At 42.8% G+C, this 18,621-nt stretch overlaps 1 protein-coding gene across 1 annotated transcript; it reads right to left on the bottom strand.

Annotated features, from left to right (window-relative positions):
- Positions 1-42: 42 nt before the first annotated feature.
- On the bottom strand, positions 43-14,665 carry LOC311109062 (protein Aster-C-like; the record flags this gene model as incomplete). Its single annotated transcript, XM_084151848.1, is given in 18 exon segments — positions 43-1,415; positions 1,531-1,636; positions 2,082-2,201; positions 2,449-2,515; positions 2,709-2,885; positions 3,454-3,557; positions 4,093-4,235; positions 4,350-4,468; positions 4,696-4,836; positions 5,034-5,190; positions 5,842-6,001; positions 6,134-6,258; positions 9,822-9,902; positions 10,170-10,265; positions 11,029-11,129; positions 11,366-11,492; positions 14,575-14,614; positions 14,616-14,665. Coding segments are annotated over 18 exon segments (1,980 nt in total). The 3' UTR covers positions 43-1,349.
- Positions 14,666-18,621: the final 3,956 nt, after the last annotated feature.

Raw genomic sequence — 18,621 nt, 5'->3', positions numbered from 1 at the left:
CCCATAACCTGCCCCCCACCCTACATCGACAAGAATAACATGTGGCAGGAAATTGTTTCTTTATTCAAAGCAACAATACATTACATCTTTGTCTAACAAATGTACAAAATAGCCAACATAATCCAACTTCATAAATGGTTAGTTTGGAAAACAAATTATACAGTGTGTGTGAGTACACGATGTGTGTGTAAACTATTCCCATCCAATGGTTCATAGTGATGCCATGTAACAACGGTAGGAAGATTCCTGTGCTATTATAAAACAATAAGGGTGGGTGTTACATACAGTCTGAAGCTGTACCGCCCCACACACACACAAATTAACATTTGTCATTGTAAATGGTCATTTACAGTCATAATTCAAACAAAGTTAACAACACATTCTTATAGTGGACGTACACAAAAGCAGTGCAGCATTTTAGTGCTGTGGCTTCTTGAATGGGTGTGTCATGTGGATGGAATATTAATTACAGAACAGCCACTAACCCTCTAGTCTAGCCTACATGGGACAGCTATCAGGATTAACTAAATGTAATCAGTATTATTACATCGGGATGTTTTGGCTCTAACCAAATTCTCCAGAGAAAGTTCACCTGGGGCGCGTTCAGTGGGGTGCAACGTTACAGAACGTTCAGATATAAATATATTATGTATAACAAACTCATGTAGAATAAGGTTTCATGACAGCTTTATAAAAGGCATTTATATCTGCAGCGTTCAGAACATTGCACCCTTCTGAACACAACCCTGATATTGAGGTCTGCTGTACATCTACAAACCAGCTGCAAAACCAAACCATCCAAGGCTAAAATAAAATAAAAGCTTTTTTTTTTTACTGCATAATTATTCACAAGAGCAGAAACCCATGGCCATCCAAATAGATTATTAAATTACATTCAGAAAGCTTTCGAATTGAAAAAAAAATATTCAAAATGAATCTAGAAACCATAAAAAGTACACAAAGCACTGTGCAAAAAGTTAAAATATTTCATGGATTCCTTACATTGACATTTATTTATATCAAAACATTGGCGCTCATCTGCTGCACTCATCACACCATTGGCTCACATCTGCTGTGATTGGCTTGGCAATGGAAGGGGTACGCAGTGAACCATTTTCTTCCTCCGCAGTGCCAACAGTTGAGCTATAAAAACATCCATCTACCTGGTACCACACTATTAAAGGCCCTGGGACTTTAATACCGTTGTTGCGCTTAGTAACAAGTCTGTGCGTGGGTCGTCCCTATAGCAATGCCCCTGGTTACGAGAGAGAGTCCTCAGAGGCGCGTCCCTGTAGCCTTTACAACCCCAGGGATCAGAGGGCGCAGTGAGATCCCCAGGTGTGACAGCGTCACTGCAGGATTGCTGTTCTGTTGGTTACAAATTTCTGCTGAAGCAGCGACAGAGATCTGCGGAGCTGTGGGGAAAAGAGGAGAGGAAAGAAATTGTCATTGTCTGTACAGACACACAGAAACACCTGCAGGTATAATTTGGGAGCCTGTAACACAAACATAGCTGGTCGTCTGACTGACCTGCTCCAGTAGGTTGATGGAGTCCTGCAGTACTGCTTTCAGCAGCAAAGTCTCCTCTCTGGTCCTGTATTGCGGGGCCGGTCCAGGGAAGAAGTCAGGGGCAAAACTGAGGAGACGGACATAGTCAGCATGACGAGAGAGAGAGAGAGAGAGAATTCCACAACAACCCAATCCTGTCAGATCAGTGATTACTCCAGGAAATGGTGAAACAACGTTTTTCCTGACTTGGATGAATGCTAAGGGGGCGTGGCTGACGTGCAAACCGATATACTGGATTTGTTTTTTAATTGGTTAAAATTGTTAGGGTTAGGTGTTTGGTTAAGGTTAGGTTATAGATTGTCTAGCATTTGACTTTTTCTACTAGCACTAACCTGTCTGATAACTTCTTTATTGAGGAAACATTTACTTACTACGACTGTGATATGTGGTTGTCTCACGTAGCTATCTTAAGATGAATACACTAAGTCGCTCTGGATAAGAGTGTCTGCTAAATGACTCAAATGTAATGTGAAAAGTAAGTGCAGGCCTTCGCCCAGTGTGCAGCAGCTTACCTGCGCTCGGTCCTCTCCCGGAGGCGTTGCTTGGTGCTCAGATACATGCGGGTGGCCACGTCCTCCATGGCCCACAGCTTAAAGAACAACCCCAGGTTCAGCACTGTTAGGATCAGCAGACTGGGAACACACACACACACAGAGACACAGACACAGACAGACAGACAGACAGAGAGAGGCAATGAGGTTTCTGATTACCTGACAAAGTTCAACAAACAACTGGCTAATATACTGCACCTAAGTACTGTTTGAGCTCATGAAGCAGAATGTACTCATAGAAGAAAGTACTCAAACACAGACAGACAATAGAAAAAGTGCATGATTTACAGCTACACCCTTTGAGTGTTGACTGGTGGTGTTGACTTACATGACGCTCATCCCAGCTACGATGGTAGAGATGTTCCACCGATGTGGACCATTCATTTCTATGGGATCTGACATACAACCGGGGAGAGAGGGGTACAGTCATTACAGGAGACACAGCTTGAATGGAAGACAGATGACTGTGTATATTGTAGGTCATTTGACTGATTGAGTGTTTGTGCCATGCACTCATATAGTACGTGTAATGTTATCTGTGTGTCAGAAGATGGTTGTTAAGGGTTAAATAACAGAACATGTATGTACCCGTGTTGCCCTCTCTGTGAGTGTCTAGGTCGGGCTCGTACTGCTTGCTGGGCTTCAGGTGATCATGTAGTGTCCGACTGAACGTCCTCCTCCGCCAATGACGCAACCCGCCCATCATCTTACCGGGGTCTCCGCCTCCCTGGTTCAGCTCCACCTCCTCTTCCATCAGCTCCGATTCTGTGATGACATAGGGTCAAAGGAAAAGTCGGGTCAAATGGCTTGGAAGACAGGGTCAATAGATGACTAGAAGTGGTAGGGGTTATGTAGAGAGGACTGCCGTGCAGTCTGTGGGGACGGGGGGTTCTAATCGACATCTCATGAGGAGAGTTGGACTGTCAGTGTGAGTGCAGGGCTTTGATTCAGATCTAATGTAATCTGACGAGACTGGAGAGGGTGACTAAGAGAAGAGCAGAGGATAGGGGGATGGTGAGAGGAAGGGGAGGGAGACTGGTCGTTATACACTATAGGAGAGAGGGAGCTGGACACAAACCAGTGAAGCAGCAACATACATAGAGAGCAGGTGCCTATTATGGCTAACCCAACACTCACATGCAGAGAGACTCATTGGAGATAGAGAAGTGAAGAGGCAGGAAGACGGGCTCTCAGAGGAAGGTACACTCAAACAAGGAGAGACTTGAACAACTACAGAGAAAGAGGGGACAAGACAGACTGATATTCTGAAAGATGGGAGTGGAGAGAGAGAGAGATAAATAGATCTCCAGGGCTGCAGCAGCCTACTGCCTACCCAGGTGTCTGAAGTAGTCCTCCAGGCCACTCCAAGAGTTCTTGGTGATGAAGGACTTGACCAGCCCCCACGGCTGCTTCTTATACTTCACATCAGTGTACACCCTGAACACATCAACTCTTCAGTTGTAATTGAATAGTAATCAAATGATCTATATTCAAATTATGTAATGGGTAATTAGTAACCACAAACTCTGAAGTACCAAACATTTAGTATTTATTAAAAGAAGTCAGTCAACCACTGGGCACAGCAAATAGGTGCTATGAAGTCACAGACCTAGGATATGAGAATAGGAGGCTTTATGCCCCTAGAGGAATAACTCCAATAAAGCTGGAAGATATGTCCTGGAGGGCTGTACACAGACAGCACTGCTGATCTTCGGCTTCAGACTGACCAATAGCTATCAGGGAGAAGGGAATCAACAATACATTGGCCCACAATAGTTGGAAGTGAATTTACCTTTCCTAGGGGATATTGATTGGTCTTTGACACACAAAAAACATGTAAAGGCACATTTGGACTGAACAAAGAGACCATGAGCGCAACGAGAAGCTCAACCCCAATACCCTGAAAGTCTTTACCCTAAAGTAAACCGAGCAGATAATTATGTCGAAAGGCTGTGTTGTCTCTGCTGCTCACCTGAGTCGACATTTGCGTTTGGAATGGCGGATGATACAGTAGCGGTTCTGAGTGTAGAAGTAGTCATGGTACGGAACGTCGTGTGTGTAGACCTCAGAGTCGACGAGGTAATACTGACCTTCCCTGGACTCCTTGTACAGGATCTGACAGGACAACAGAGGAGTTACACACACTCTGGAGAAAACACTACCTCAAAACACTTTCCACACACCTGCACTACTAAAAACACTCCACACGCCGTGCAGACCTAGGCTCACCTGGTTCTCTGTGGCGGTGGAGAACTTGCCCACCAGAGGGTTTGTGATGGTGATGGTGTAGTTGAGACTCCTCTTCATGGAGCCTGACGCGTCACTCTGCCACGGGGCGAGGATGGCATCTGACGACAATCACACGTAGGTGAACACAAAACACATTTCTACTACTTCATTTGGTACCACAGTTAAGCAACGAGATGGGAAGGCCTCAAATATTTCACACACGCACAAAGACATTAGAACAACGCTTGGACAGTCGCATTTAAAAAAATAGCTTGAAGGACTAGTCCGTCTTAAATCAGAGGATAGGACTGTGGCTTATAACAGGGTGGATGGGGAGATGACTCACTGGTGATCTTCCTGGCGTTCATGAATCTTCGTATGAAGTGGGATTCGGTAAAGAGCAGCTCAAACATATTTTCTGCACTGATGTTGAAGACCCTGTTCACATAGAGCCTGCCATGCTGCTGGGACACACACCTCCTCTCCTCTACAGGGGGGGTAGCAGAATATCAGAGGAATGCCTCTACAAACACATTTAAGATGGCGTCACTAGCATCAAAACAAACAAACACTAAAGTAGCATGCATTTAACAAACACATTTGAGGGTCAATAGTACTACCACGCACATGCCTTTTGGGTAGAACCAATGAACACCCACACACACAGTGGGTGGTAATTCTCACCTTCCTCTGCACTCTCCGAGCCGCTCTGTTCAGAGAAGCGGTCCAACTTAGAGTTGAGGTCCAGAGAGAGCTCAGAGCGCTTGGAGACCCGCTCCGGGGCAGAGCGGTCCAGGGACGGGTCAGGAGTGTGCCGAGACGAGGTGCTGCAAGCATCATCCTGTAGGACACACACAATGGCAATGTCACTCTTCCCTGGCTATGGAAGCCTTGCTATAAATGCCATCAATGTACTGGTCATTCACTTGCAATACTCATTAGACAATGAAGAGAATATGTGGAGACAATATGACTAAGGCGATCACTTGATATCATCCAAGCCTTGTGTGAGAATTTTTCTTGAACCTTTATTTTGACAGGGAGTCAATGCTGAGACAGAGGTCTCTTTTCCAGATGAGGCCTGTATAGCACCACAATACACATCAATATACAATAAACACATGCAACTACACATTCATATACACAATAAAATACACAAAAAGCAAAACAATCATAAAAACAGACACATTCTTCAGTAAAAAGGTCCCCTAACAACTGTCTGAAATGCCCTAGAGGCACCAATTCCTCCCATTTTAAACTGTATTGTAGATCATTCCGCACGTAAGGTGCAAGGAAATTAAAGGCTGATTTACCTAATTCTCTAGACACCAAAGGAGTCTACAGAGTTAACCAACCCTGTGAACGGGTTTGATGACTTGTCATTTTAAATGTTAACAGTGATGTTAGATAAGTCGGAAGTTTGTGGAGCAGGGCTTTATAAACAAAAAGAGTGTAATGACGTGATCTATGTGACTTCAAAGAGGTGTCGTACTGTGTTCCCTGAGTTGACAGAGCTCTGTCTGAGGGGTGAGGGTAGGTCCTCTCCCTGGGGCGTGGTGAGCTCAAAGGAGCCCCGATCCCCTGGCTGGAGGCGCAGAGTAGATGGCCTCTCCAGCCTCCCAGAGTCCTCTCCACCAGGCATCATGGTCAGGCTGCCACAGACCAGGTGGGTAAACAGGTTGAAGAAATGTGTCAGACAGAGATGTAGGTGAGTGTATGTTGTTCATTGTGCAGACAGACAGAGACAGAGAGAGAGAGATCCAGGTGTGTGTGGTCCTCCTCACCTGGTGTGTGTCTGCGTGGTTGATTCGGCTGATGTCTGTAGACTTTCCATCTCTTCATGACTCAGGCCCAGGTCATTACCATAGTGCTGCTTGACCATCTGCCACAGCGCCAAACTAGTCAGTGGCTAGGAGAGAGAGCGGAAGATGGTACACGGCAAACAGTGGCACTTGAATAGAGTTCTGTTATCACGGAAAAGCAACTGCTTTCCTGGTAGTGTCACCCCCAATCAGCTACTTGTAGGCTATAACGTGCGAAAGTTCAATCAAAATAAAAGTTATAAGGATGAATTCCTCTGTCTGGCTTCCTGTAACAAGATAACCATCTTCCACCGGTGTATGAATCTCACACTACCTCCAGTGTCCTAGTTTAAATTCAACAGAACAGCCCTAACCTGCTCCTTACTCAACCACACTGATGTCACAAGAGATTGAAAAAAAAAAACAACACACGCATTGTAGACTACAACCTTTGATTGGAATTAAATTATGACCAGCCAATTTAAAAAATAACAATTTTATAAAGAACTGACAAAAAGATGGCTGCTACCTTGCTCATAGTGAAAATTGTACCCTGTAGCTATTGATAAATACCTACAAAATAGCATGTTTATGGACACCGTGATGCGTAATAAGGAAATGTAGATTACTTAAAAAATCTTTTGCGAGATTGTTCAATAGTTGACCACTTATGAGTCAAAAATATATATATATATATTTCCCATGCAACAGAATCTAGTCAAGAAAGCGGCCATATGGAACCACGGTTTCTTTTGCCTAATCCAAACTGCGCACAGCTAATCATAATTTATATCATCACAAAAGGCAATTTTAAAGTTATTTTACTTACTTTGTAGCTATTTCGATCTTTCCCAACAGTTGTTATGTATACCTGTCTGGTAGCTGGACTGAACTATAACCTGTGCACCGTCACAAAGCAATCAGGAAGTTAGGCGCTTAGCCCTACAATAGGAACAAGAGCGCTCTGCCCATTGATAGAAAGATAGGTAGCTTCGATAAAAGCTATATTAGATGCCAAGCTCGTGAACGTTCAGCGGCAACGGAAATCAGATCTGTTCCCCTGAAGAATGGCGAGATAATGAAACGACAGCGCTTTCTCGGGGGCAGCGTCTGTGTCTTATGCAAATTAACCCACCTAGCCACACCTTGAGGGGTCATTGAACTTTACCTTCACTCGCTTACTCCCGAGCCACACCAGTGTTATTGTGGGGTTGTTTTGACAGCTTAATTCCCTTGGTCCAGTCTTCCATATTGCACTAGTTGCCACAATAAGTTGCATTCATTCTAGGTCCTTGTATGTTTTTATCTCAACTTTGCTATCAAAAGAGCCAGTACATTATAAGAAAGAAAACATTATATATATATATATATATATATATATATATATATATATATATATATATATATATATATATATATATATATATATATATATATATATATATATATATATATATATATATATATATATATATATATATATATATATATATATATATATATATATATATATATATATATATTATATATATAATATAATTATTGTAAAATGTACTCTGTCCATAAGGTCTACTCCTGAGTGGCGCAGTGGTCTAAGGCACTGCATCGCAGTGCTAACTGTGCCACTAGAGATCCTGGTTCGAATGCAGGCTCTTCGAATGCAGGCTCGACCGGGAGACTCATGGGCGGCGCACAATTGGCCCAGCGTCGTCCAGGGTAGGGGAGGGAATGGCCGGCAGGGATGTAGCTCAGTTGATAGAGAATAGCGTTTGCAACGCCAGGGTTGTGGGTTTGATTCCCACGGGGAGGGGGGCAGTATAAAAAATAATAATATGTATTCACTAACTGTAAGTCGCTCTGGATAAGAGCGTCTGCTAAATGACTAAAATGTAAATGTAAGGTGTAGATAGTAAGTATAGACCGGAAGTAGAGGCCTGGGCATTGTTGTTCACTAATTTACTCCAAGTAGGGAAAGGATGGCGGGGTTGAAAAGTAATAAAGGGGAGTATATATATAAAAAAACATGGGGGATTGGAAGTGATGCAGACAATTACATTGATAGAAGATACAATCTATCTGCAATATTAAGCTGATCCATCCCCCCCCCCCCCCAAAAAAAAAACAAAAAAAAAAACATTATGAATATTCAGCCTGCCACTTCCCCTTGTATACAGCATAAGAACTGAATGACATGGTAACCTCGTTTAGGGCCAGTCAAAGGAGCATGGTGTTTACTCAGGACTGATTAGAGCAGTCAGCCAGGGTAAAGTCTATTGAAGCCTTGCAGTCAGCCAGGGTAAAGTCACAGAAGCCTTGCAAACTACATAGGAATCCGGATAGGTTGCATGAAATGACAGACTAGAGCTATGATAACCAGGTAGTATCCATGGTGAGGGGTTATCTAGTAGTTGGTGTCCATGTAACTGGATCAATGGGTGAATCTCAATTGCATCCTCCTCGGGTCCTCTCTACACATCTCCTCAACACCCATTGGAGGAGAAGGTTAGTGGGTATGGGACCTCTGGCTTTTCCATCCAATGGGTTTTGAGAAGGAGGCGAGGAGTATACAATAGAGATTCTCCCAGAGCCATTCGATGAGATATTCTAATGTGGGCAAAATACCGTCCTCTCTCCTCCGTGACCCGGAAACCGATAAGTGGTCGAGGAGAGTGTCAATTAGTTAGTAGGCGAATGGAGGAGTGTTCTCGCCTCCTCGATAGCCTCCTCCCGCCGAGGAAGCACAGGAGTATTCTACCAGAGTCCTTCTCGGAAGAGTTTTGAGATCCGCCACAACCCCTTTGAATCAGTTGTTTACTCGGAGGAGAAAAGCATACACATATATAAAAACAATATGCTACTTATCCTTTTATCTAGAAAATGTCACAACTAGCTACGTCTTTTTACTACCTTACACATTTCATTAGGTACTCTACCCCTGTAAACATCCTTTGTATGATGATGCACAAGTGAAGGATAGTCATTTCATACAAGTGCATTTGTTTCCACAGTTCCTCTCCTTATATACCTTTGACCTTTTTCAAAAGGAGGGGAGGACGGAAGAGTTGAGCAAACCAATTGAGAACCTCCCAATCTCCCCAGTTTTGCTTATTACCATATTATCGTCCTATGATTTCCTTATTAGCAAGGGTAGGATTGCGTGAGGGGAAGATTATCCTAGATCTGTGCTTAGCATAACTCCTACTGTTCATATAAATATCCTTGTCATAGAAATGCCATTGTTTAATCCCAGTCCCCGTCCCCGCAGGAGGCCTTTTGCCTTTTGGTAGGCCATCATTGTAAATAAGAATTTGTTCTTAACTGAAATAAAGGTTCAATAAAACATAACCAAATAAAAAAGTTGTGCACTTTATAGGCAATAGGGTGCCATTCGGGATGCAGCCCCAGTGAGTGAAGTGAGGTTATGAAGTCAGCCCCAGTGAGTGAGGTGAGGTTATGAAGTCAGCCCCAGTGAGTGAGGTGAGGTTATGAAGTCAGCCCCAGTGAGTGAGGTGAGGTTATGAAGTCAGCCCCAGTGAGTGAGGTGAGGTTATGAAGTCAGCCCCAGTGAGTGAGGTGAGGTTATGAAGTCAGCCCCAGTGAGTGAGGTGAGGTTATGAAGTCAGCCCCAGTGAGTAAGGTAAGGTTATGAAGTCGCTGAACTGTGCCTCACCTTGTCCATCAGAGTGTTCTGCCACATCCGGAACACTCCCTGGTAACTCTTCTCTCTGGCTGAGAAGGAAGTGAAGAACAACTGTAGGGAAGAGAGCGACAGACGCTTGAGTTAATATTATTGCAGTGGTAACCATCCATTGGTTTGCATTTAGGATAGACAGAAGGGATGAGGAACATGTTATTTTGTCAGTGCTGCAGCTGTAGGCCTACTCTTGAGCAAAAAATGTTGCTTGAGGGGTTAAACCATGAAAAGGACAGGGTCTCTTAGCTCTGGTCCAGGGCGTTAGTGCAACTGTCCAGGGATATTGAACAGAACCCAGGTGGTGTTTGAGTGACTGTACTGTACCTTCTCTGAGTCTGTGCAGATCTGAATGGCATTGGGGATCAGCCGTGCTGTCTTCTCTCTGTACATGGCCTTGATGTCCCTCAGAGTCAAGGCTATCTACGACCACAGAGCACAGTGATGACTTCCAGATTCAAGGCTATCTACGACCACAGAGCACAGTGATGACTTCCAGATTCAAGGCTATATACAACAATATAGCAGTGATGACTTCCAGAGTCAAGAATATCTATGACCACAGAGCACAGTGATGACTTCCAGATTCAAGGCTATCTACGACCACAGAGCACAGTGATGACTTCCAGATTCAAGGCTACGACCAGAGCCATATATTAAGAGAGTTCTGCCATGTTAGCGCCTTTATTCTCTACATGTTGGTGCTGGAACAATACAAGAGGTCCTCCGACAGTTCCCTATGAAATGACCCACTGTAAACAAGCAAAACAGAGCAGCGTATTTAACAGACATTTTTATTGATTAGGATTCGGGATAATGTGTATCCAAGTCAACAAATTGCATATCTGCTTTCACTGGACATCTTCATAAGTATTGAAAACTATCAGCAATAAACAGCACAATGCGGAAGCGTTATCACTTAGCAACGGCTATTGAGGAGAAAGTGGCGCTCTCGGAACGTTCAGAGAGAAACCGCATTGGCCCAACTCTCTAAATAAAGTATATGACCGTCTACAACCACAGAGAACATTGAACACATTTAACACGACCAGAATAATGCAATACATACACATATTTACAGCATATCATGATCTGATTAATTAATCCCCTAAACAGAAAACTCCTATATTTTATTTATATTTTCCGTCTCTCCCCATTTACCTCTCTCCCCCATGTGTGAGCTCACCTTTGTCCCCCAAAACACATTGCTATAGAAACAGAGCCAGTTCTCCGAAAGGTAGATGCGTCCCTGCAGTAGGATGTCTCTCTGGAGGGCACAGGTATAGTCTGGGAAAAGACACGGGACGCACCTTGACACAAGTAAGTATAGTACAGGTGTGCTGGTATATGCAGGTAAACTGTATAAAGGAAGTCTGCTGAGGGAAGTTGCAGGTGAGAGAGGTGCCGATATGTTTTGTTTTTGAGAGATTATGATAATATAGAGTCCGTTTCTGGATGGGGCCTCTCTCCCATCTCTCTCCCTCTTTCTCCATTTCTCACTCTCTCACACACACGTAACTCACCCACGATGAGTCTCTCTGACTCAGGCAGTTTTCTGAACAGCTTCTTGAACTCCTCAACCCTCTGTTTGTAGGTGGGGGCCGGCAGGGCATGGGGGGCGACCAGACACTGGCCCTGACGGTCGGACATCTGATTGACAGGCCGCAGAGATAACATTATAATCACAAAGCTCATTTGAATAGTAATTACTATAGTACAGAGGTCGTGCTGGCTGAAACTGCTGCATTCAGTTATTTTTCATATATACAGTGCCTTCGGAAAGTATTCAGACCCCTTGACTTTTTCCACATTTTGTTACGTTACAGCCTAACTCTAAAATTTATTAAATCGTTTTTTTTACTCATCAATCTACACACAATACCCCATGATGACAAAGCAAAAACAGGTATCTAGAAATGTTTGCTAATTTATTAAATATAAAATATAAAAATATCACATTTACATAAGTACTCAGACCCTTTACTCAGTACTTTGTTGAAGCACCTTTGGCAGCGATTACAGCATCGAGTCTTCTTGGGTATGACGCTACAAGCTTGGCACAACCGTATTTGGGGAGTTTCTCCCATTCTTCTCTGCAGATCCTCTCAAGCTCTGTCAGGTTAAGATGGGGAGCATTGCTGCACAGCTATTTTCAGGTCTCTCCAGAAATGTTAGATCGGGTTCATGTCTGGGCTCTGGCTGGGCCACTCAAGGACATTCAGAGACTTGTCCCGAAGCCACTCCTGCTTTGTCTTGGCTGTGTGCTTAGGGTCATTGTCCTGTTGGAAGGTGAACTTTCACCCCAGTCTGAGGTCCTGAGCGCTCTGGAGCAGGTTTTCATCAAGGATCTCTCTGTACTTTGCGCCGTTAATATTTTCCTCGATCCTGACTAGTCTCCCAATCCCTGCCGCTGAAAAACATCCCCACAGCATGATGCTGCCACCACCATGCTTCACCGTAGGGATGGTGCCAGGTTTCCTCCAGACGTGACGCTTGGCATTCAGGCCAAAGAGTTCAATCTTGGTTACATCAGACCAGAGAATCTTGTTTCTCATGGTCTAAGAGTCTTTAGATGCCTTTTGGCAAACTTCAAGCAGGCTGTCATGTGCCTTTTACTGAGGAGTGGCTTCCATCTGGCCACTCTACCATAAAGGCCTAATTGGTGGAGTGTTGCAGAGATGGTTGTCCTTCTGGAAGGTTCTCCCATCTCCACAGAGGAACTCTAGAGCTCTGTCAGAGTGACCATCGGGTTCTTGGTCACCTCACTGACCAAGGCCCTTCTCCCCTGATTGCTCAGTTTGGCCAGGCGGCCAGCTCTAGGAAGAGTCTTGGTGGTTCCAAACTTCTTCCATTTAGGAATGATGGAGGCCACTCTGTTCTTGGGGACCTTCAATGCTGCAGAAATGTTTTGGTACCCTTCCCCAGATCTGTTGCTCGACACAATCCTGTCTCGGAGCTCTACGGACAATTCCTTCGACCTCATGGCTTGGTTTTTGCTCTGACATGCACTGTTAACTGTGGGACCTTATATAGACAGGTGTGTGCCTTTCCAAATCATGTCCAATCAATTGAATTTACCACAATATAGAAAATAGTAAAAATAAAGAAAAACCCTGGAATGAGTAGGTGTGTCCAAACTTTTGACTTGTACTGTATATATGTTTTTATCCCATCTACCAATAGGTGCCATTCTTTGCTAGCCACTGGAAAACCTCCCTGGTCTTTGTGGTTTAATCTGTGTTTGAAATTCACTGCTTGACTGAGGGACCTTACAGATAATTGTATATTTGGCCTACAGAGATGAGGTTGTCATTCAGAAATCATGTTAAACACTTATCATACACAGAGTGAGTCTATGCAACTTATTATGTGACTTGCTAAGCGTATTATTACTCCTGAACTTATTTAGGCTTGCCATAACATAGTGGTTGAATATACTTATTGACTCAAGACATTTCAGTTTTCGTTTTTTATTAATTTGTAAAACAACAAAAAAACAAATAAATTACCACTTTGACATTATGGGATATTGTGTGTAGGCCAGTGACACAACATTTCAATTGAATCCATTTTAAATTCAGGCTGTAACACAACAAAATGTGGAAAAAGTCAAAGGGTTTGAATACTTTCTGAAGGCAGATTGAGTGTACAAAACATTAGAAACACCTTCCTAATATTGAGTTGCTTCCCCTTTTGCTCTCAGAACAGACTCAATTTGTCGGGGCATGGACTCTACAAGGTGTCAACAGTGTTCCACAGGGATGCTGGCCCATGTTGACTCCAATGCCTCCCACAGTTGTGTCAAGTTGGCTGGATGTCCTTTGGGTGGTGGACCATTCTTGATACACACGGGGGAAACTGTTGAGCGTGAAAAACCCAGCAGCGTTGCAGTTCTTGACACACTCAAACTGGTGCGCCTGGCACCTACTACCAGGCACTTAAATATTTTGTCTTGCCCATTCACCCTCTGAATGGCACACACGCACACAATCCATGTCTCAAGGCTTGAAACTCCTTCTTTAACCTATCTCCTCCCTTCATCTACACTGATTGAAACGGATTTAACAAATGACATCAATAAGTGGTCATAGCTTTCACCTGGATTCACCTGGCCAGTCTGTCATGGAAAGAGTTCCTAATGTTTTGTACAGTCAGTGTGTATATACATATTATATATTAAAGTGACAGTTGGTCAATATGCTCTCGCTATTCATTAAATACAGAGAAGACCAAGAACTGAACACTAATGTAGCTGAAAAACAGTATCGGCCCATGAGCTTTGTACACTGTCACTAGTACATCGCGACAAAAGCTAAATGTGATGAAGTGATGTCAGCATAATAGATGGCAGAATGGTCAGAATGTAATGGAACGTCTTCTCCACTAGAGGGCAGGAAACGTTATTGTCCACACAATGTGGAAATGTGTCTGGCTTCACCACATTAAAACAGACAAACACCATCAGGAGAAAATCATCCTCGAGATCATTAAATAAAACTATACAAAGTACAAAAGTGCTACAGTGCAAGTGCAGTTTGAAGTTAGTATACATTAAATAATATCTCTAAAAACCATAGCATCAATAATTCCTAATTAAAGCTACATCATCCTCATGGTGGGTTTATGTTTGTATGGGTGGGCGAATAGGCAGACTTCATGGCATGTTATACTATGTAGGGGTCAGTGCATGATAGTCATGGACAGGTAAACCGAAGGGCTCTCTGGATCTTACCTCATGTTCCTCAGAGCTCCACCTGTACTCCCCCATGGAGGCTCTCATCTGTGGCATCACTGCTCACCCCTGACCGGGACACCTGGTCCATCAGACCCACTGTTCCGCTGACTGGATAGAAGAGATGTGTTATAATGTTACCTGGTAGCTTTAGAAGGTCACCTCCAGCAGTCATTATAGAATGACTACTGGACTGGACATCTTGCTGCTATAAAGGGGTCTGTTCATGGCTGGTCTCTCCTGAAGAGGGTTACACTTTGCAGACAATGCTAAGAAGTATATGGATGGAAATGACATCTTATGCAGGTCTATCTCCTAACCCATATAATTCAATTTGAACACAATTAATTGTTATGCTTTGCAATGTTAATGACAATGGATTAGTGATCTACTATTGAATTGAATTATATTAGCTCAAAGTTCACTGTAATATACAGAAAACTAGTGCTTTTCCTATGCTGTAGCTGGCATAATATGGGCATGTTATGCATTGCAATTTTTAATGACAATGGATTTGTGATGTACTAGTGGCAGACGTGAGAAAATGTTTACCATCCAATTTTACTTAAACTTGTATTATATTAATCCATATTTTAAATTGGCATAATATGGGTATAGTAAGGCAAGCAATGGTCATCACACTGGATAAATGATCTACAAAAAAAAAACATATCAAACTCACTTAGATCTTGCTGTGTGTACTGTGTTTGTATGTTGTCTGTAAACACATCTTTCTTTGATAATTTAACATTTCCTGAACAGCACCACCCGGACAATGGACAAACAGTACTATTGCAGCTTTTTTCTCGTTTTCCAAGCGAGGTTCTTTTAAGGGAGTATCCAAGCACACTCGTTCGGTTCAAGTTCGCCTAGCCAGCCAAACTGAAGCATGCTGACGCCTTTAGGGTACTGCAGCCCCACACTAGCACCCTCGGAAACTGAAGAGCAGATGGCTTGACCGCGTTTTGCGAGTGTATGCTCGCTTACTTGACCGCAGTAATTTAATGCACCATAATATCTTGTAAATCTCTCTGAATGTTTTCGCATTCAGGTCCAAAAAGTCCCATTCTGAGGAATTATACAATGGGCAAATATATATGTAAAGTTTCGTTCAAATCTAAAGGGGTGCTCTCAAAAAGTGATTGAATTCAAATGGATTTACCCTGCGTCTTCATCATCCACCATGTCGGATCTCTTGGGGGATACTAAATTAGTAATAAGCAGTTAAAAGACGGTGCACGTTCATAACCTACCTGGAAACGACACAAGATATTTATCTTCTGCACCGAGTCGTATGTGAGTTTGGGATGAAGGTTTGTGAAGTCGCGGATTCCTGTAAACATGTCACCACCGGCTCCGTTTGACCCCCCTCAGATCTCATTAATGCAAAACTAAATCAGTAATTTCCTTTAGTAATGTGTACATCTAGGTTCCCTAAAATAAATGGCAGTGGCGTCATATAGCCAATGTGCTACAAATCCGTACACCTGGCAACAGGTATCACCTAACCCAGCCCATAAGGGAAAATACAATGAAGGAGATGTCACCATCGTCGTGCTTTGCTCATTAACATTTGCATACTGATGGCTGTCTAATGGTTCTAAAAAGATCCATAATTCTCTGTTCTGTTCCACCCTCACAGAACTTGTTCTGGAGGTGCTTTACCAAATCACAGTTCTCTCTATTCCCATATCAAATAATGTTAATTGGCAGGCGTGGGGATGCAATATATCAAGCTTTTATATATTGTTTTATAGGCAATCAATTATGAGAATGATTTATTGTATCTCTCCAACCCAAGGCTGAGCCTTCAACCGCCTGCATGATGAGCCCTCAAAAGATTTCAATGTATTTTTTTTTTTTTTTAAGGGACCATTTTCTGGTAATGTTATGAACTCAAAAAAATAAAAAAACTTTGAGGGCTCATCATGCACATAAAAAAATCACAGCCCAGCAACTATCAAAACTATCTATCTACATTACAAAATTATTTCAGTCACTATAACTAGTCAGGGAGAGGAATGCATGTCTGTAGTTTTCCAATAGAGAAGAGGATATTGATACAGGGTGTGACTACTGTCTTCTGACAAACTGACATCTTCCACTAAGGACAATCATAGGCAGAACTAAAGGGTGGGGTGCCACAGATTCCACACAGGGATCAGAGACACCTAGCAATACTAGTTTAACCAGCAGCACCAGAAACATAATGTCACTCTTACACTAACACACACACGCACATACATGACTTACAGTTGAAGTCGGAAGTTTACATACACTTAGGTTGGAGTCATTAAAACGTTTTTCAACCATTCCACAAATTTCTTGTTAACAAACTATAGTTTTGGCAAGTCGGTTAGGACATCTACTTTGTGCCTGACAAGTAATTTTTCCAACAATTGTTTACAGACAGATTATTTCACTGTATCACAATTCCAGTGGGTCAGAAGTTTACATACACTAAGTTGACTGTGACTTTAAACAGCTTGGAAAATTCCAGAAAATGATGTCATGGCTTTAGAAGCTTCTGATAGGCTAATTGACATCATTTGAGTCTATTGGAGGTGTACCTGTGGATGTATTTCAAGGCCTACCTTCAAACCCAAGTGCCTCTTTACTTGACATCATGGGAAAATCAAAAGAAATCAGCCAAGACCTCAGACATTTTTTTGTAGACCTCCACAAGTCTGGTTCATCCTTGGGAGCAATTGCCAAACGCCTGAAGGTACCACGTTCATCTGTACAAACAATAGTACGCAAGTATGAACACCATGGGACCACGCAGCCGTCATACCACTCAGGAAGGAGATGCGTTCTGTCTCCTAGAGATTAACGTACTTTGGTGCGAAAAGTGCAAATCAATCTCAGAACAACAGCAAAGGACCTTGTGAAGATGCTGGAGGAGACAGGTACAAAAGTATCTACTGTATATCCACAGTAAAACGAGTCCTATATCGACATAACCTGAAAGGCCGCTCAGCAAGGAAGAAGCCACTGCTCCAAAACTGCCATAAAATCCCAGACTACGGTTTGCAACTACACATGGGGACAAAGATCGTACTTTTTGGAGAAATGTCCTCTGGTCTGATGAAACAAATATATAACTGTTTGGCCATAATGACCATTGTTATGTTTGGAGGAAAAAGGTGGGGCTTGCAAGCCGAAGAGCACCATCCCAACCGTGAAGCACAGGGGTGGTAGCATCATGCTGTGGGGGTGCTTTGCTGCAGGAGGGACTGGTGCACTTCACAAAATAGATGGCATCATGAGGAAGGAAAATTATGTGGATATATTGAAGCAACATCTCAAGACATCAGTCAGGAAGTTAAAGCTTGGTCACAAATTAGTCTTGCAAAGGGACAATGACCCCAAGCATACTTCCAAAGTTGTGGCAAAATGGCTTAAGGACAACAAAGTCAAGGTATTGGAGTGGCCATCGCAAAGCTCTGACCTCAATCCTATAGAACATTTGTGGGAAGAACTGATAAAGCGTGTGCGAACAAGGAGGCCTACAAACCTGACTCAGTTACACCAGCTCTGTCAGGAGGAATGGGCCAAAATTCCCCAAACCTATTGTGGGAAGCTTGTGGAAGGCTACCTGAAACGTTTGACCCAAGTTAAACAATTTAAAGGCAATGCTACCAAATACTAATTGAGTTTATGTATACTTCTGACCCACTGGGAATGTGATGAAATAAATAAAAGCTGAAATAAATCATTCTCTCTACTATTATTCTGACATTTCACATTCTTAAAATAGTGGTGATCCTAACTGACCTATAACAGGGAATTTTTACTAGGACTAAATGTCATGAATTGTGAAAAACTGAGTTTAAATGTATTTAGCTAAGGTGTATGTAAACTTCCGACTTCAACTGTACACGACTGCATATGTGTATACACTTATTTACATGATCATCTGTGTGTTCACTACTACTATTGTTGGTATGGTACACACAAATTATACACTAGTAGCAATATCTTGATTACACATACAGAACATGCAGAGAACACTGACATTACTGAAATACACACAGTCACCACATT

Source organism: Coregonus lavaretus (assembly GCF_964263955.1).
Source record: "Coregonus lavaretus genome assembly, chromosome: 34".
Taxonomy (NCBI): Eukaryota; Metazoa; Chordata; class Actinopteri; order Salmoniformes; family Salmonidae; genus Coregonus; species Coregonus lavaretus.
This window is presented reverse-complemented; position numbering and strand designations above follow the sequence as displayed.